Consider the following 20,466-nt stretch of genomic DNA (forward strand, 5'->3'; position numbering starts at 1 on the left):
GTTTATCCCACTAAGAACACAATCATATCCTGGCTCAATTGTGTTTCGTTGGTATTTATAAATAAATTAAGAAACAACCGTTAATAAATCGAAGATCACTTTTCACTGAATTAGAAATTTGATCAAAATATCTTGAATTCATGAATTATTTTCAAGGGTTGACCGCGACCGATATATTAGGTGAGAACGACTGAACTATATGACCTCGGCTAAAACCCTAGAAATACATTATGCACGTCATAGTGGCTTCCCTATAAAGCTCGGATTTTTCAATACCAAGGTTCGCACTCAGAGTTGACAGCTCGGTTTGGGAGGAACTCTCGATAATAAACTAGCATCTCAGTAAAAACTAAGATCTCTGTTTCGTGGCAAATATAAACTATTAATTGACATTGTGAAACGGATTTGAGTTAGGGGCGACGAGTGAATTATGTTTGTGCGATAGTGTCGTAAATTGTGAACTTATCATTAACAACATGGAAAGTCAGTAGGAACGGGACACTCTATTACTGTTCTAATCTCTCGGCCGATCAACCGACAATTATGGCGAAGGCTTACACTTTGCTGGCCATTATCGTTATATTAGCAGCTTGCACCTGTGGCGTACGCACAGAATGTCCCAATCGCGTACAGATATCCGTGCTCACTGCTGTTCACGATGATCCTGCCTGCACGAAAGTATCTACGAAGGGCGTACTTCTTTTCGAAGCGGCTAAATTGTTAGCAGATGCGCACAACAACAAAACCCACGGTTTCAAATTTGGTAATATTATTTCATCCGAATATAATGCTGCTTCAAGACGGGTTAAAAAATCCTTTGAAAACCAATTATTTGCAATTCGATTTACAGAAACGACCGTTATGGACACGTGCGGAAGTGTGATCGGAGCTGTCAAGTCAGCAATGAAAGCTCTCGTCTGGGCTGATATGAATTGCCTCTATCCCCCATATTTTTTAGGTGACCACACTTTATTTGTATATTTATTGAGATGCAAAGTTCTGATTGAGAAATGAGAGCGTGACTGAATAGGATAATATCAACAAGCACAGAAACTATAAATGATCACGATCGAGAGACGCGTCGTTGTGATTGGAATTCACAATTCGATCCTTCCTCACTTTTCTATTGACAACGTTTCATCAATTATGCTCAAAATCCAAATTTGAAAGAAGAGAACGACGATAATACTTTTGAAGGGCAAATGTACTATGGTCTGTAACATCATGGGTTTGTGCATCATAGCAACAGCGAATAAAAAATAAGAATTATCGAAAAGTTGCAGAGCCTCGTAGGGAAAGAGGCCCGTAAATGTCTCACTCTCGTTCTCTGTTTTTCGGAGCAACGTGAAAAACGTCATAATGTGGAATGGTTTTAGGAATAATCGGACCTGATTCCGCAACGAACGCTGATGCGGTGCACAAGATAACGTCCGTATTAGGGATACCGCATATCGTAAGAAAACCATCGAACTCGCCGTACCTGCATCACCTTGCCAAGGAATCTGATAACTTCATAGCACAGGTTGTTCATTTTTCCATGCAAAGTGACACACTTCGCGATTGACTGGTCTCAGTTGAATTTTCTTCATTTTTCGAGTCCTCCATTCGCAGCCATGTCCAGTAGTAAAATTATTGACGTGCAATTTCGTGTGCACTCGTCATGGTAACCAATGAACAAAAAATACTTACAGAAGTATACGAGAAACAATAACTCGATTATTTTTGCGAGGTGGAATAAATAAGTCTTATGAAATTGTCTCGACCAGTTGATCACAGGAGCGTTCACCTTAAATAATACTTGCCGCAGAATAATACTTTGCGTAACACAGCGATGAATCAGACACGAACGTTTATTAATAGCAATGATTAACGTTTGATTATGATGAAAAGGGCATTTTGAAAGTGGTGGAGGCTCTCAAGTGGAAATCCTTCACACTCGTTGCAGACGGCGACAACGAGGACGATGTTCAAAACATCGCTAAAAAAGTGACGAGCAGCGCGATTGCCAGAGGGCTGTGCGTGATGGTTCATGACAATGAAGAGGAAGATTTGACCTCGCAAATCGTGCACATAGGCAAGCCGGTCGACGATTTTTTTCGAACAGCTGTCAACTCTACGATCCTTGTTGCGAGCGAAGGAAATCTTGAGAATTATCTCAATCGAATAAACTCGTCCAACACCATTATCCTGCTGGAGGACGCGAGGTTTGCTATTCACATCAACCTCGTTGTATATCTCTTTTGAAAAGCCTCTCGTTATAGCGGTGTAGAACATCAATATTCATAATGCGTTTTTAACGATATCTCTTGTGTTTTATATCGATCTCGATTGCGTTATTATCCAACAGTTGATAATGTGTTGTGCGTCAAGGTGTCTCGAACATTGATCAATTATTTCGTCATTTTTACCTAATCATTATAAATTTTATTTCAAATATATGCTGCCATCGATTTTGAATTGTACCTCTGAGCGCAATACTGTCGAGATCTTTTGATCGAACGTGGTTTGCTTCAGTAATCGGGATATTGCTCAAAAGGCTCATGTGGTTCGAACGTTATTGCCAAATTCTTTAATGTACACGTTTGATAGTAATTTTTGATAGTAATCATTATAAATTTTATTTCGAATATATGATGCCATCGATTTTGAATTGTACCTCTGAACGCAATACTGTCGAGATCTTTGTTACAAATACTTGCATATTTTACATGCATTGCTTCGATAATCGGGATATTGCTCAAAAGGCTCATGTGGTTCGAGCGTTATTGCCAAATTCTTTAATGTACACGTTTGATAGTAATTTTTCTCGTCGATGCATCATTCATAAGATATTAATCAAACAGTGATAGACAATCCAGTGCACTGATAAGTAGTGCTAGGAAAAAATTATAGTGATTACGCTCCAAGTTGACTCCTGCGAGAACTCTGAGACGCAATTCCTCTCCCCACTTGTGCCCTGTTAGTAGACTGGCTATAAAATGTTTATTATTACTCAGTGAAGCATGACAGATAATGAGAATTGGTGACGCTTTGGAATATTGAATCTTAATGAATCGAATAATTGAACCGAATTTTCAGAAAGTACGGTAAAGTTGATAAAAATTTAACGAAATCATAAAAGCTCATCGCGAAAGACGGGATCCGTAGTAAATAATAGGACAATTGGAATAATGGACGAAGCCCTCCTCAATAATTGCTGCAGTCACGAATCACTGATGGAGAGAGGCAAAGTGAGGCGTTCTTGTTCAAGCAACACTCGCGTCAATCCCCTTTTCTTGCTCACGTCCTCGAGCACGAGCTGCGGCATGAACGAGCGTGAATACGTTTTTTTTCTTCCTTCCTTCCTTCTGAATAAACTCCCACGAATTACGGATATCGAGAATTCAGTGGCTTCGCGCGTCAACGAGTCCGTTCGTCAAGATCCGAAGGTCTTGGATTTCTCGGGGTTTCTCTTTAACTTCCTGCCTTTCCGCCTCGATGTCCATTCTTCGTGTCGCAATTTTCATTTTTTCGTACGATCTATAACTATCGGCTATAAATCCTCCGTCCCGTCAGCTCTCAAAGTGTTTCAAGATAATTTAATTATTCTCTCACGCGAAACCACGAGATATAACTATTCCAAGGAAAGAGAAAATCGTTTTACAGAAGCGAAGGTTCTCTTTTAAAATAAGAGCTATACAAAGATTTGATGCGAATGAAAATCCTTGTCAGTTATCGCTGCGAACATTAAAACGGAATTTCGTCATTCCGACTTATTCTCTCATCGCGTTCCAATACTCCTTAACACTCTCCACGTATTCAAGGCTTTGCGAGAAACGAAAAATTTCAAGGGAACTTTGCCGCTTTGAGGCCCGAAATTACTCTGGCATATTTATTAATTTTTTTCTAGTCCAATCGTTCGTGGTTGGTTTAAAGTTTTTTCTGAATCGTTGCTGTTCAGTCGAAGTAGTCCTTGGGGTGGATCGATATAGTGATATTAATCTCAATATTTTATGCCTCTGGTTGCAGTTACGAATTATTGCAACGAGAAGCATAAAATATCTGACTAACGTACCCGTTGCTTGCTAAAGTAATCTTTGCCAAACCCACTAATGAAAATTTGGTTATTTCCATTCACCAGAAACGCGTACGAAGGCCTTGAAGAAAAAGTCGAAAAATCCAGATGGTGGAACGGTGACGAGGGTGTCGGTAAATACGACGACGAGGAGCTCAGAGAGGTGAGATGGCTTGAGAACGCCATCAAAGTTTACTCCAAAGCTTTGGATACTTTGTGGTAAGAGATTTTCGCTTGAGCACCCTGCATTTTTGCCCCTCGATTACACATCCGACCATTATTTTTTTAAGGATTAATTTTGGGTTAAAAAAATTCCATTTCGTTGATCGACAAACCCCTCAACACGACAGAGAGCCCACATTTGACATCTCAAACTTATCAACGTACGAAATTCAATTAGAAAAATAACCCGAGAAAAAACAAGCACGATGAGGTGAATCGTCCCGTTATATTTCAACGGAAGCGAAACAGGATTCGTGATAATGACTTTCTTCTCGATCAAGTTGTACAATTCCTATCGCTTTCCGTACCTTGTCAATGTGACCTTGAACAGTTCGTTCGCAGACTGATGCGTTTCACCGCGGCTTCGCTAATTTTATAATCAGAGCAACACTTAGCGATATACATCACTCATGCATAACATTTCTTGACATCATAATTCTCAGCTCTGGAATATTGAAAAAAAGTCGATCGAATCGCCAATGCGAACGGACCACCCGGCTCAGTGTACCATTGCGGATAATTACACGACATTAAAAGATCAGTGTCAACCACTGATGCATAGGAATAAGGAGTGACAGTTCACGCTTTCAGTCTTATAAATAACTTTTCAACGTTTTTCCTTTATTGTTCGAAAGTGACTGTTCGAACGAGTCCCTCGGGTCCGTCGGAAAGAATGAGTGTTCGATTAATTTTTTTCGTCAAAGAGCAATCATATCAATTTAGATTCGTACTGATAACCGAGTATTATTTACAATATAAAATTTTTTTCTCCTGAAGTAAGAAGAAAAAGTGTAAAAACCAGCTGAATTCTGCTGATTGGAATAAGGTCCTGGATAGCATATTAACCGTGGTTAATGCTGATATACAATCAACGAGTAAAACGCTCGATATAGCGATAAAAAAGAAAAGTGGAACTCTCGAGAAACTGGGGCATGTGACCGTGATGAAAAATCATGCTAAGATACAATGGAAAGGACAATCGTCCTCGGAGGCCGACGACGACGATGCAGCGAGCAGCAACAACGATGAGGATGACGACGACGCGGACGATACTGGTTCACTGCCTGAAATTTTCAAGCGGATTCAGTCGAAAGAAAAAGAAAAACGTGCCGGATGCGCGACGACGACTAAAGAGATTAAAATGCTCCACGCCGAGGATGATGACGAGGCTGCGAGGGTTTTGCTCACGGAAATGGATGAAAGCGAATGGTGGACGATGGTAATTTTTTTCGATTCATCATTGTTTTAATCTCCCTCATGACTCATCCGAGATTTATTGAACTTCATGCACGGGATTAGGCCTCCTTTTACAATTTCTGGGCACTCTCCAGGTCGGAACCGTGAGCGGCGTTGGCGTCGCGATGTTCGTTGTTGGTATCCTGGCCGTCTACGTCGTGTACTCGAACATTCGAGGTCCTCGCACGCCGAAAAGCAAAGGACGAAGCATCGAAAGAGACACGAGCCTGAGGAGGGTCGGGAGCGATCGAGAGCCACCAGTGGCAGCGAGAAACCAGAGAAACTCCCGCGCGCCACAGCGACGAGACAGCAACCGCAGCATCAGAAGCACCATGTCCGATAAGAGCGTTTAAAATCATGCGCGATTTACTGAAATTCGTAATCAGAAAAGTGAGAGAAAAAATTCCAAATTCAGCGGGGTTGAAACGCTAGGAAAAACTAGTTTTTTATCGATTATTGTGCAATAATCGTATCAATGAGAACAAGCTGATCGCTCCGTTTCAACCTTCGCGTTAACGATTACGTGTCTGACGACATATTTCTCAATTGTTGCTGTTTAATTAACGTAATATATGAATAAGCTAAGATATAATTGTGAAATGAAATATTGCCGCCGATGGAGTACATCATTTTTGACTAATCGAGTTTTCGTAAGTATAATAAATTGAAGAGTGTGGGACGAACAGTTAGAAAATCATTTTTTTCGTGGTAAAGGACGAGAGAAATATGAACAACATAATTTTGACACTTTGATACGCCCCAACAGATAGCTGAACATTATTTTTATTTTATGAACGTATCGCTTTGGATGGTCAGCCGAATACTCATGGAAGTCATGACCAATTAGGAGTGAACGTTGAATTACATTTTGATATATTATTTCGAGTCAGAAGGGTTTCGTTTTAGATTATTTGTTTCTATTTTTTCGTTCGATTTTACAAAAGTAAGAGAAGAAAATAATTTCAGTGATTCACAGAGACGAGGTGTCACTTGGATAAAGTGCTAATGGTCCTTCGAATGATTTAGGAAAAAATCGGGAAAAAAATATTCACTATTGAGAGTTGATTTTTATTAGGCGTTATGGTACCTAAAGTTCCAGAGGCCAGCTTCATACAACAATGACGTATGTATTCGTCGAAAAAAAAAAAAACAAGAACAAGAAAAATATTGTCAAGCGCGTGTACGTCGACGAATATAAATATGTAAATAACGATTTGTAGAGTAAATAAATGCAGCGAGGTGCTTGTCAATTATTGATCTAGTTCAAGCTCCATTTTCCTCAACTGTGCGAGCATTATTGATTTTTTTTTCTTTTTTTTTTTTATAATTAAAATGACAAACGGGACGCTCGAATGCGAGAGAAGCTCGTCCGATTGGAGGGATTGTAATTTCCCGCACGTTATGCATCGTATGGAAATCGAGCGACCGCGTGGGCAAGTAATCTTTTTTCTGAAACATTTTTATACGAACGATCGTTTATGCCTGATGCAATATCACGTTTTATCATCGATATATACGCGCGCTCCAAGAAACACAAAAGGAAAAATGACTTTTCAGGAACAAGTGATTTTTACGTGCTTGTAATACTAAACATGGTGAGTTAACTCTCGCTGTTTTTCTTAGAGACAAAAATGTAATGAAGTCGAGAAGAAAGAACAGGGTACATACTCATGAACGAGATCAATTGAATCCTCGTTCACTCGGAATTTACAGCATGACAACAAACTCACGAAGGAGGAAGCTTGTAAAGTCCACGAGAGAGGGAGAAAGAGAAAAAAAGAAGCAGATAGAAAAAAAAAACATAGAACCATGTTGGGATAAAGTTACCGCGGATGTGACGGATTAACGAACGTAACGGGGTTACACATAAGTTGATGGATAGTGGGCTATTGTTCTCGTCACTTGACTCAATCATACGAGCAATCTAGGCTTGCGTAACGCGCAAAATGTTCACTCGCCCAACGGTCATTATTACTGCACATGCCAGCTATTCTCCCATCGTGTCACATTCTCCCCCACCCTCACCCCCCGTGCTTGCTACATCGAGAATTTTCTGCTCGATTCTTGAAGGTCAAAAAAATTTCATTCGGAAAAAATCGCATTCGATACGAAGGTTTATACTCGCGAATATTTCGAACGATTGAGCCAGATGTTGCTCCACGCTCTATTAAGGATGTACGAGCACTAGACTCGATTTCAGATGGCACTCTAATTTTTTTGTATATTGTAGTCCGAGCTTAATACTTGATCTGTGTGGAATTTCAAGGTCCCTTATTGAATGTTTAATCGAAATATTATTAGTTAAAAAGAACACAATTTTACGTGTCGCCTATAGCCGCAATGGCTTCGAAACTTGTATAACTCCAAATTTGTTCTATTTCTATATCAGATGTGGATAATTAAAAAAATCTATTGTATGAATTGAACGGATTCTAACGGTTGGTTAAAAGAAGGGGTCAACGGACATCTGAATTAAAAATATAAAGTTAAAGACGAGAAATGCTCACGGAATCTGAGGATTTTATAACTCTGAGAAGTTGTCGCAACGTCGCAAAATCTATATATGTTTACATCTGTACATAACCTAAATTTACTGTCAGAGGCTTACTCCAAATAAAAAAATTGACAATATTTTGATACACAGCATTTCAAGCGATATAAAAACTATGAAGAAATAATTGCATTCATAAAATAACTAAACGTTAGTGCAAAAAAATGTATATAATTTGCGTTTAGAAAATATTTCAATTGGCTCAGAAAGGTGGTTTGCAGCACATTGTATATACAAAAATTCTTTTGAGATAGGCTCTTTTTTTCATTAATAAACGGAAAATGAAAGAATGCACGGAAAAAAAATTTGGGATGATATATTTTTGTAAAATAAATTTCATTTCATCAAATGCTTGGTAATATGTGTAAGATTTTTTATTGAGAGGCCTCAAAAGGTATGGGATAGATCGTTTGGAAATAAATTTCCCTTTATCTCTACCGTGAGTGGCGTGAATGTTATGCCGGATCATTTTGTTGACATAATAACTTGAGGTTATGGTACCTCAACGCCCGACGTTGTCAGACGTAAACTTTTATTAACAACTCTGCACAAAATCTTTTCCATGATAAAATGAACTTGAATATAAAATGAACTTGAATATTATTTACCGTTCAAAAATCATTGTTACATTTTTTAATAATATTATGCTACATATAATTGCCTGTGGTAATTTCTTTCAAAAAATATGGTCAAAGACTGTCCATTGACTAGTACGACCCGCTTTAACATCCTTATAAAGGGTCGGAATCGCTAAGCACATGAGAATAAATGAAAAAATTTTTGTTCTTTTTTTATACTTTTGCTCGAGCACTATAAAAGCGCAGCGGCGAATATAAAAATCATCACAGAGAATGACAAACACATGATAATAAAAGCGTGTTATTACTCAGGTGATCGGGTGTTTCTATCGAGTAGTAACGCCTTGTTTATGATCGAACCGCTATCGAACCGAGCACAAAAAAATCAACGACCGTCTATCAAGTTAACATTATTACACCGCCGGTTAATAGCACGACAGTTGCGTCACAAAAATTTAATTAACATGTGAAAATCATATAACTATGATGTTTTAATTGAAAATGTTGAAACATAAAAATTTCATTTTACGAGAAACAGTCTTAGACGCTTGACCTAATTAGGATTTTGAATGTGTGTAAGAATTCGAGACCAAGTGGATTTTCGACTGCTCATATTTATTTGGCTAATGGTTTGATGAATGGATAAAAATACAGTCGGACTACCACAAAAACGTGAAATGCACTGGTAAATCAAACATGGTTTGAGAATTTATCAACTTTCATTATAATTTTTATGAAAATATCGAAATGTCGAGAAAAAAAAACTGTCACGCTTTAGATTTTAATGCTATTCGCATACGTTGAAGCGTCCGTTAATACATTTCCGATGAATCAACATTTGTCACATTTGCGTCAATTAACATATTCCAAAAAACGGTTTGAAAAGTCCAATTGGATTATTATTTATTAGAATTATTCAAAAACTGTCGACTTCGAATCGCTTTATTCAGGAAAAACAGACGGTATCGGACTTGTTTTAATTTTTCTAGGCATCCTCCTTTTGCAATTTACTTGATAGAAGTGCCGGTTATGTTGCTCATATACATGATCGTTTCTCAGGGTCATTTTTTTTCCACTGCAGATCAATGTGTTGAATACATCTGCATTATTTTATGCACGGTTACAAGTAGAGCTGACATCTCGTCCGGGAATTCGCATTTTCATTTACGGAACCAGTAGACTAACGTTAGACGATAATCGTCCGTATGAAAATGTGTTCAGAATTAAAGAAAATACGTTAGGTATGAGAATGTTTTTTTTTTTTTTTTTTTTTTTTTTTCATTTTTTCTCATCGCCCCAAGAGAATTAATATCCTCATAGAATCTTCACCATAGTTAACAGCAGTTCAATATCCAACTCTTTTTTCCTTTTACTCTCCGGGTGTACAATAAAAAACTGGTTAGAGGTGAATGGAAATTTCTTTCTCGTTCGTAGCATGTACGTAGTTATGATAACGCGGACACTCGTGGCCAAGTTTTGTAATCGTAATTGCCTATTTTACAGTGCTCGTTTCCTCCATCTACCACCTCATGCACCGTACTTTCTATCGCGCATGCCGCTTTGATCCAGTCTAATATTCATCGATAAATTATACTTTCGCTACCACGCACACCTCGCTCTGTGTGATAAACAAAAATTGCTGTTTTCATTTACGTTCTTTTAAAATCTTACAGTCACTATGACCCTGGTAATTAAGATCGTCCAATCTGATTTTTCAACATATTAATATTGTCACGTAAGTCATTATGATGTGATACACGCCTCTGCAAATCTCACCTGGTATCAGACAATCAGGCTGATTCGATAATCGAGTCATTCCCAATCATAAGTGATATTTAAAAAATCGATTAAATCGCAACACACGTAACAGAGTTAGTCGACGCCGTTATGATGTTGCGATTGACAACTCATGAATGAATTCGTACTATTTGTTCAAAGCCATGTGACATAATAAGCATTAGATCGAAAGAGCTCGTATCTTCATTTACCAAATTCATGGTTGTTGTAAACGAGTTCGGAAATGAGTTTCGTAGATAAGAGGGTGATGAGAGATTGGAATAAAAAAGTGAGCAAACAGGAAATGCGTCGCAACTGCAATTTCACGAGTGGGATTTCCTCTGCGATATATACTTTCTACACGCAAAAAGCCTCGTCATCCAATGACTTTTATTTCTGACGGGCAAGGAACGATAAAAAATTTTCAACGTCCCTAATACGCAGAGGAAATTCGAATACCGGGTAGCGCTGAAAACGGGTTTGTGGATCGGCATCATATTTCGAGGGAGCAATCGAGTTACCACGAAGGTAAGGGAGTTCCCGATGCCTTGGGAATTTCCCTCGGCCAATGAGGACAACTTGTCAGTCGAGTAAATACGATGACTAATAATGAAGCTTCGCGCAAATTGCGTATGAATTCGTATCATCAAATATTTATAATATGTTTTAATGTCTACTTTTGAGCGACGTTTTCATACTCAATTTAGAATTACGATACTTCAATTAATCTAAATGACGAAACTTGCCGTGCGTTTGTATTCTCGCTTCAACAATGTAAAGAACTGCACAAAAGTTTGTCGAAAGAGGTGTCGAGAGTGCGCGATTGTGGCGAAATTATTTCTGTCGCAAGACTCCCGTACCGTTTCACATTGAGTCTGGTGAAATCAGCATTTTGCAGCCTAGCTCGATCATAGCGGACCGGCACTACGTACAGTAACTCTCAATAAATTCACACTGGAAATCGACGGTTTCATCGAGACTCGCACCGTCGTGTTATACAGTTTTTGCACCCATTTCCAGACTCCATTTTCCGAGCGACAAAGGTTTATTTAGCTCACATTTTCAACGTAGATGATGGAGGAAAAAATCTAACGTGACTACAATGTGTCATGGAAGTACCGTTTTTGCGTGCCACAGTTTGCTTAATCATAGACGGTAAAATGTGTAGAACTTGTGGTTAAACGTCGTATTTAATTTTTCCTCGTGAACACTCGGAACAACAGGAAAATTTGCCCCTTCTGTTCTTTCTGATACGAGTTGAAGGATTGGTAAAACGAATTTTATTGCTATACCCAGAATGTATCATTACAGGAAAACAATAAAAAAAATTAAAATGCATGCATGATTTTGTATTTAATAAGTTTCTGTCCGACTCGAAAACTTGTAGCGTCAGTTGTTCATGCATTTTTCCCATGTTCCGTTCAAACTACAAAAATTATGTACTTTTTTTCGTGAATGCATGCCCCACGACTATGCAATGTTGGCGTACGAAATCCCGGAAGTACCAGAGTATATTGACAGAATATATTGGTGAGATTGAACGGGTTATACGAGTTTAATATTCATGACGCGAACCTGCCATTCACTCATTTACGTATACACGTAAAAGTACTGTTTGTATCCACACTTCTACGAATTACTTAACACAATTCTCAGCTATAAATATATACGAACGTTGGTTTCGTAGTGTGTTAATTTCATTTTCGACGACATCAGAGCTCCAAGGCCACGAAGAATGCCACGAATTGTCGTGGGAATGACCACAGAAGAGTCCCAACGCTCATTAAGCTCCATGCGTGATAGTAAGCCTAGAAAAAAAACATCGAGACACGTCATACGTCTCAGAGTCTGGTTCGGCGACGAACCAATTGAATGATTGGAGTATTTGAAGAGTGCACATGGCAGAATTTTTCCGTCTACAACGAATATAACACTGAACTACAAGAGAAGCATGAGATTATCATTTCCAAGGTCCCTTACCGCTTTCGTCATCCAAAAATGATCGATCTAAATTCCAAGTAATTTTTGCAACTTAACTCTTTCGACGTGGTCCAGAGTCAGACATTTTTTGTGCTCATTATACTCACAGAATACCTTACACACTCACACGTGTACACACATTTCTATACTAATATGGATCATTCTCGAATCTGGTTGACCTTAGTTTCTGGACGCTCGATTGAATGACTATGCTCGTCATTAACGAACGTTAATGACGACTATCACCCTAGATTTTTTTTTCATCACGTGGAAATAATGAACCTAAAGAGTTGAGACTGCCAAAAGAGCATTAATCATTTAACGGTTTGATTGACCAGATTAATGCTGTACAAACCGGTTGAATAAAATTTTGAAGGACGTACCTCCGACTTATAGAAACTTCTCGATTTTTGGGGATTCATCGATCATAATTTTTCAATAAATTTTAAATAAACTGCCAGCTGGAATTTCGGTCTCGAAACACCTAAACGGTGGTGTGATGCAGGCAATTGCTCGCCGAGCGATTTCTACTGACAGTTCGACAACCTTGAGGTCAAGATCGTTGGAGCAATTTTCAATGTGGTTTGTACGCACGTAGAACGTCTGCAAAAAATTCCACGTCAACGCACCGTATTTTTTCGGAGGGCAATACTTCTCCGTGATACGACTCACTCGCGTGACTATGTACCGATAATAATTGTGAACCGTTTGATGTTTACGTCGATGGTCTTTTCTCCGTGCGGGCTGGAAAATTGAAGCGGCATAAATGAAAATTCGCTGTCACGTGTTCCAATAATTTATAACTAAAATCTTGTAATGCAACAATTTAAAAAAAAAAATCATCCGTCATTCAAACGACGTACAAAGTAATTTTAATTTGTCACTCGATTTATCGTGGATATGAAAAAAGTTAGTAAAATCGGGAATAAAATTAGCTGGCTCGAATATGTGAGTAGACATTTTGAATGACGAGAATGAGCTGTAATGGCGGTACAATGGTTGGAGTTTTGGTAGGAATAGAGGAAGAAAGCCAATGATCGGAGAGCGAGTAGTGAGGGAAGGGACAAACGACGACGAACAAAACCCAGGGTCCTCGAAGCGAGTTCTCATATAAAAGCTCGAGTCTCGTCAACGGGAGGAGTTACTATTGAGTGGCAATCGCTTAACGGTTCAGCCCAATGATAGAGTCACAGCGTCGAAAGTCAGCGATCACGTGAGATTAAAGTGGAAACAAAAATTCAGATTGAAATAATAAGTAAAAATACGAATGTAAGCGGGTTTGAAATAATCAACGAATCTTTCGATTTAACGGAGATAAAACGAAGGCGCATTTTCCTGTAGCGACGCGAGATCGATTAGTGCGATAGCGACTTGATCATAGACGACTTACACATGAGTGAATGAAGTGTCATCAGTGCTTATAAGCTTTACCGATTGTGTTTAAAATGTCATGTGTCGTGACAACATTTTAATAGGAAATTGCTGAAGCCGAGGGGAAAAAAAGCGTCATTGAACTTTACTGACCACAACTCGTGAGATCCGAGAGTAGTGCAGTGATTTATCGAATAAACCAGTCGTCCCATCACTATCCTCATAAATCTCGGGAAAATCTTTAAAAGGACACGAGAATATCCATTGATCAGGAGAAAAAAAATTACGAAAGGTGAGAGTTAACGACTATTTATTACTCCGTTCGATAGATCTTTTATGCTACTTTCATAAATTCGAAAAACATAAGACTCGAATGTTTCATATGCAATAATTTTGAGAAGCAAAATATTTTTAGTTATTCGCTCTATTTTTCGGCTCAAACTTTTTCCCTTTTTACCAGCGCTCAAGTTTTAAGATCATATTTTCATACAAATAAAGATCTGGGATCTGAAATTTAGCTTCGGTGTCCGACGTACAGTTCGTTCGGTCCAGTAGGAAATGATAGTTAATGTTGTCAGTGCGTGACTGCAACTCTCACTCGATGCACGATTAACGACCATAATGTAGGGGCAACTTTCTTATTGGCCAAGCATGAATACGCGGATTACCAGAGTTTTGTAAAATCATAACCGAAGTGAGCGGTTTTTTAATGTCACTTCTGTCATCCCTGGCGTTGAGAAAACCATTATTTTGCATATTTATGTTTCTCGTGAGTTACCACGAACACTTATGTCAAGGAATATAATTATTCGTGGTGTCATCGAGATCAAAAATATTTGTGCTGCACGGAGGAGGTGAAATCGTTAGTTCAATGAACCAACGTCATGAGAATACTGTTTTTTGTTGTGCTGTTGAGTCAACGATCGCGAAAGATACCTTTGAGCCAGGGGACTTTAGACTTTTCCAACGCCTCATCTTACCGCGTATTCAAATGCATAATTGTTAATTGCACTGGCTGACGCTTACGAGCTATTGCACACGTGAGTGTTCACTATTTTCCCCACGACTCACTCCACGCTGGCTGGATCACGTTTCTCCAAACAGAAATCGGCGCAAGAGATTGCCGATCGCACGTGTGAATAACTTGAAATAAGTTCATTGTACTTTTTCCTCTCGCAGAGTCTCGTTTATTTTCCAATTGTTCATGCAACGTTTGTTGCGTCATATCGACGAGAATTTCTTTGTGCACAGTTTTTTAAACGCACGAGAGAGATCGAGAAAAATATTGTACCTCGTAATCTTCGAGCGACCCAAGTCGTGAAAGAGTTTTTGTGCTCCAAGTCTAAGCCTCGGAGCACAAAAAATTAACATAAGGCCCTGAAAACCCGGACGGATACGATGAAGATCCGGTGGAGTGTCGAATACCGGTTTTCACTCGATCCACGTAAGATTTTGGAGTGACGCGTTTAACATATATACCGACGGGACTAAAATATCGAAGGGTTTTTACGGGAATGATAATGCTCAGAAACGGTTTTCTTCCTCGCAGATGGGTTCGCTGCAGCAGCAATCGGTGCTCAGAGGCGAGAGGATCGCCTGGGGCAACCACGCTTTGGTCCACCAGATGTTTCGCGAAATCTCATCAGCCAATGCCGAGAAAACCGCGATCATTTACGAGAGCGAGGACGAGCAACAGCATTCCGTGACGTACGCGGAGCTCGAAAATTCGAGCAACAGGATCGCGCGAATTTTAAGAAAAATTTGCAAACCCCGAGAAAATGCAGATCCCATTGTGGCTGTTTCGATGAGGCCTTCTCTCGGCTTGCCGCTTACCTTACTCTCCATACTCAAATCTGGAATGGCTTATTTACCGTTGGATGCTGAATTTCCATCCTCGAGGGTGAAGCACATACTCCAAGAATCAGAACCACTCATGGTGATAATCGATGCTAATGGTGAGTTCAAGATCTCCTTTTTCTCCTCGATTCACTCATGGCTCTTCATCTTGTTTGTACAACGGAAGAGCCTTGGAAACATTGAAATTCTTAGGCGATCAGTCCAAGAAGCTGAAAATCAGCTTTGTCCCATGGTACGGCAATTTTATTGTAGGTTTTAATGAAAAATAAAAATAAAATAAAAAAAATACCCACTGCAAAAAGAATGACCGTGTCGCTTCATTCAGATCGGTTTCACCGGCTTCATGAATCACAACTTCGTTTCTCGCTTCGTTTCGTTCTTTGAACGGATACGGAGCGTTTAATCAAAGTAAAATAATTTATGATTATTGGATTGAAGTGACGTCTCAAAAATCGAGAATAAAACGTCGATAAGCGAGAGATTTGACGCGATATCTTTACAGGCGACAGATCTTCTTACGAAGACACACCATTCATTACGTTTGAGGAACTATGGGAAGAGGCTAAAAATGAAGATTCTGATGTGCTATCCCTCGACGAACATCCCGAGCAAATTGCCATTGTACTCTACACTTCCGGCAGCACAGGCATTCCGAAAGGTAGGATCGAATACTTGCCCGATTGAATTACTGATTCGCACTTAGAAAATGACATTAAAATTTATTTCGTCATTCAGTAGTTATCTTGGTTAATGTGCACAATTGCCCAAACGTAATGAAAAAATGATTACACATTTTTTCGAATGAATTCTTTCGTATAACTACCCGCTGATTAATTGATGGAATTTCCTTTAAAAAAAGGTGTCAGATTGCCTCACGCTACTTTGTTGAACCGACTTCAATGGCAGTGGCGCAAACTTCCATACGGGAATGACGAAGAACGTTGTATTTTCAAAACCGCGCTAACTTTTGTCGATAGTGCTCCCGAAATTTGGGGACCGCTTCTTCAAGGTCGTACGATCGTTGTTGTTCCTCGTTCAACAACGAAGAATCCAGTCAAGTTTGTTAAAGTACTGGAAAAGCACCAGGTGAGACTGAAAGTTGCAATTTTCGTTGTGCTCGTTGATATTCATATTTCTATAAGAGTGTCCAACTCAAATAAACATGTTCAAATATTTTCAGATTCGTCGCTTGGTTCTGGTACCGTCACTTCTCCGCTCACTGCTCGTCTACCTCGGCCTCCGAGTAAGTGCCCCGCACGATTTTTCTAATCAAATATCCAAATTTCATCCTTACGACCACAGCTCATGCTATTCCAATCCGACATTCTTTACCAATAATTTTGCAATCTTCGAAGACATTGTTCAGATCTGACAGCCAAAAGTCTGTTTCCCAAACGACATTTAATTCATAAAATTGTAAAATCTATCGTTGTGACAGGCAATACTGAAAATATTTTAGTTAAAGCACATTTCACTGAATTTTCGAATTGATCGGTAGGAAAAAGCTGATCCGCTGGCTCATCTGAAGCTGTGGATATGTTCAGGGGAGTCGCTCCCACAGTCGCTCGCCGAACAATTTTTTCAACGATTTACGACCGGTCAACACGTATTGGCTAATTTTTACGGGAGCACGGAGGTGATGGGGGACGTGACATACCATTTGGTGACAAAAATGGAGCAGCTGGAAAATTTCGAGAAAGTACCGATTGGACGACCGCTCGATAATTGTATAATTTATCTCGTCAACAAGGACATGTGCCCCGTGAGTCAGGGCGAGGTTGGTGAGCTGGTTGTAGCCGGACGAAATTTGGCAGCAGGTTACATACGCGGTCGAGATCCTCACAAATTCATCAACAACCCACACGCGATCGACCCAGGTAAGATAATAAAAAATAGAAAAAGCTATGGGAAGAACAATGCTTGACATTCTCGGACAGTATTTTTCTAATAAGTAAAAAAAACGAAGGGGAGGGAGAGAGAGAGAGAGAGGAAGGAAGAGAATAAAAAAACCAGACGGCAATCTTCAATAATGGAGAGACGGCCTCTCCCTCGATCGTTTAATGATCGTTCAAGGTTTCTTAGCAAAAACACAACCCATAATTTTATCGTTAATTTGAATAATAATCCATATCGAAGGACACTCGGATTTTTCTCACTGTTATACTGGTTCTTTGTTTGTGGCATTGGATCGCTTGCCTCGTCCTGTGAGAACAACGCGCTACCGACCAACTTTGCAATTTCGTTACAATTCGCAACAACCAATTACATTTATCCGAGAGAATGCGGATCTGTTGAAGAGTACGATTTGCAAAAAATAAATATTTTCGTAATAGCCTGTCTTGAGTGCAAAAAATCTTGGCGAAGATAAACAATCCAAAGAATGTTAATTGATAACAAGCGATCTTGGAAATCCACTCGGAGTTATTGCAAATTGAATTAACTCGTGAAGCATAATTGCCCCGATTCAATCGTCATCTTGACTAATTTAAAATGCGACATTTAATGACAGAGCAACGAATGCACGGTTAGTAAAGCGACACTCGACGTCATTAAACCCTGGACAGTTTGTATTCAACTTTCGAGTGAAGAAATCTCTGAAACAGAAACAAAAATATTCGTGCTATTCGCGCTTGTCACTTCGGCATGTCGTTCCTTTTTATTTTGCACTATTCCTTCCTCGATAACTCTCGAGTGTTCACGAGCTCCGCGCGAAGGCAGCATTCTCCGGATCGCTGAAATCTCTCCCAGAGCTACGCTCCCCACAATAATTTAGAAACGATCGATTTACTATTCATTATTTCACACCGATACAGAATACTCGACGATCTATCGAACCGGCGATTATGCGAGAATTGTCAAGGGAATTCTCGTTTATGAAGGACGAACCGATGCTCAGATCAAAATACGAGGACATCGTGTCGATCTCGCTGAAGTTGAGAGGGCAGTGACCGCTGCACCGGGTGTCGATAAAGCCACCGTTTTGTGTTACAAACCTGGCGAACTTTCTCAGGTAAATAAGTACGATGAATGCGTGTTCGGTACGCATGACGATTCTTCAAACATCAGAATATGAATGACTTTTTTCCTGGTTTGTGGCAAAAGTCCAAAATGATTATCAGTTTTTTATTCATTACTCCTAAAGAACGTAACAAAATTTCAGACCCTCCGAAGTTTCGTGTATTAAATTTATTAATCGTTTGCACAGTACAAGGAAAATTCAAATTTCTAGGCGATGATTGCTTTCGTCACGGCGAAGCCAGAAACGTCGATTTCCGGTCTGCAGACCGAGGATTATCTTCAGAGCCAACTACCCCCGTACATGGTTCCTCAAGTTATCGTTATCGACTCGATTCCGTTGCTCGTAAATGGAAAAACTGACAGGCAAACGTTGTTGCAACAGTACGAGTCGTCGAGTCTCGCAGGTTTGTCAAATGATGTTTTTACGCTTGAAAATTGCGTTTGGATCCACGCTTTTCGGTTGATGTAATAACAAATGTTCATTATTTTCACAGAAAGAGAAGAGACCGTGGATTGCGATTACAATGGTGTGCCGGAAAATCAGCTTGAAAAAGCAAAAATTCTTTTCCCTACCGTAGCCGCGGTGATCGGAAAAAGTGGGCGTTCAACCGTGAACGTTAACGCAAACTTTTACAGACTCGGCGGTGACTCACTCAACTCCATTTACACCGTCACGAAACTACAGGACCAAGGATATCACATAAGCATCACCGATTTCATAGCCGCTAAAAAAATGTCCGATATTCTTGACAAAATGACTGTTTTCAACGACTCAAACGAACCTGAAATACCAATGGAAGAACAGCAATACGCTATCGAACAACTGAATCATTCTCACAAACAACAAGTTATAGAGTGAGTCGAATTATCCACAATTCATACATTTTTCCTCGTTTATCTTCAGTTTCATTATTTCGATGAACTTTCGTGAATTAACGTGAAATCGTGATGACAATACAGAGTTTTTGTCGATATTATTTTTTAGAAAATTTACCGAAGCGTTAGTTTGAATAATAATCGTCATAATTCTTCCAGAATAATAACGGACAGTTTTTACACGAAAGCCGATTTGGAAAGATGGCTCCTTCCGAATCTCCATAGAAACGATTACACGGAGTTGATGGGAAAGTTGTGGGACTCATTGGTCGAGAAGGGTTTCTGTTTCGTGATAAAATCATCAGAGAACGACGAGAAAATTCTTGCGGTGTCATTGAACTTTGATGCACGGGATGAACCGGAAGTTACGATAGATTCGAAGTTGACGATAATATTTGAGTTTCTGGAGAGTCTCGAGGGCCCGATTCGCGAAGGACAATTGCCGCAAGGCAAAGGCCAGATTTTCCATACCTTCATGATGGGCACGAACAGTGAATTGAGCTCGGCTGAAAATGTTATTATGATGAAAATCATGGAGGACGAGTGTCTGAGGTTGGCCAAGAGGAAAAATTTCGCCGGTATTTTTACTACGAACACGAGCCCTTTGACCCAACAGCTTGGTTCGGATATTTATAATTATGAGGTTTTGCTCGATTATCAAGTCAACAAGTACGTCGCACCCGATGGAACGAAACCTTTTGGAAAAGCACCAGATAATCAACGAGCTCTTTGCTCCTGGAAATCAATCTCTTAGATTATTATCTCAGAACCACTAGAGCTGAGACGTGTCGAAAATCTTTGCTCTTCACTGTACATACATTGTAAATAGTCCATAATGTATCAATTATTTGTGAGATTAAATAAACATAGTTATATATTTTTCGTAATTATTTCCTCTGCGTCTTAAACAACTCGAAATTCGTGTACACTTTAGTTTTCATGCAAGC

At 39.4% G+C, this 20,466-nt stretch overlaps 2 protein-coding genes across 2 annotated transcripts; both read left to right on the forward strand.

Moving 5' to 3' along the window:
* Positions 1-266: 266 nt before the first annotated feature.
* On the forward strand, positions 267-6,762 carry LOC122419238 (uncharacterized). The gene is made up of 7 exons (XM_043433638.1): positions 267-763; positions 851-958; positions 1,377-1,522; positions 1,891-2,204; positions 4,121-4,273; positions 5,054-5,495; positions 5,608-6,762. The coding sequence occupies exons 1-7, from the start codon at positions 544-546 to the stop codon at positions 5,863-5,865; spliced, it is 1,641 nt and encodes a 546-aa protein (XP_043289573.1). The 5' UTR covers positions 267-543; the 3' UTR covers positions 5,866-6,762.
* Positions 6,763-13,521: 6,759 nt separating this feature from the next.
* On the forward strand, positions 13,522-20,398 carry e (nonribosomal peptide synthetase ebony). The gene is made up of 10 exons (XM_043433400.1): positions 13,522-14,060; positions 15,318-15,723; positions 16,128-16,283; positions 16,485-16,711; positions 16,806-16,868; positions 17,124-17,502; positions 18,439-18,635; positions 18,855-19,047; positions 19,138-19,498; positions 19,679-20,398. Exons 2-10 carry the CDS (start codon positions 15,318-15,320, stop codon positions 20,271-20,273), a joined length of 2,577 nt encoding a protein of 858 aa, XP_043289335.1. The 5' UTR covers positions 13,522-14,060; the 3' UTR covers positions 20,274-20,398.
* Positions 20,399-20,466: the final 68 nt, after the last annotated feature.

This window comes from Venturia canescens, chromosome 1, assembly GCF_019457755.1.
Source record: "Venturia canescens isolate UGA chromosome 1, ASM1945775v1, whole genome shotgun sequence".
NCBI lineage: Eukaryota > Metazoa > Arthropoda > Insecta > Hymenoptera > Ichneumonidae > Venturia > Venturia canescens.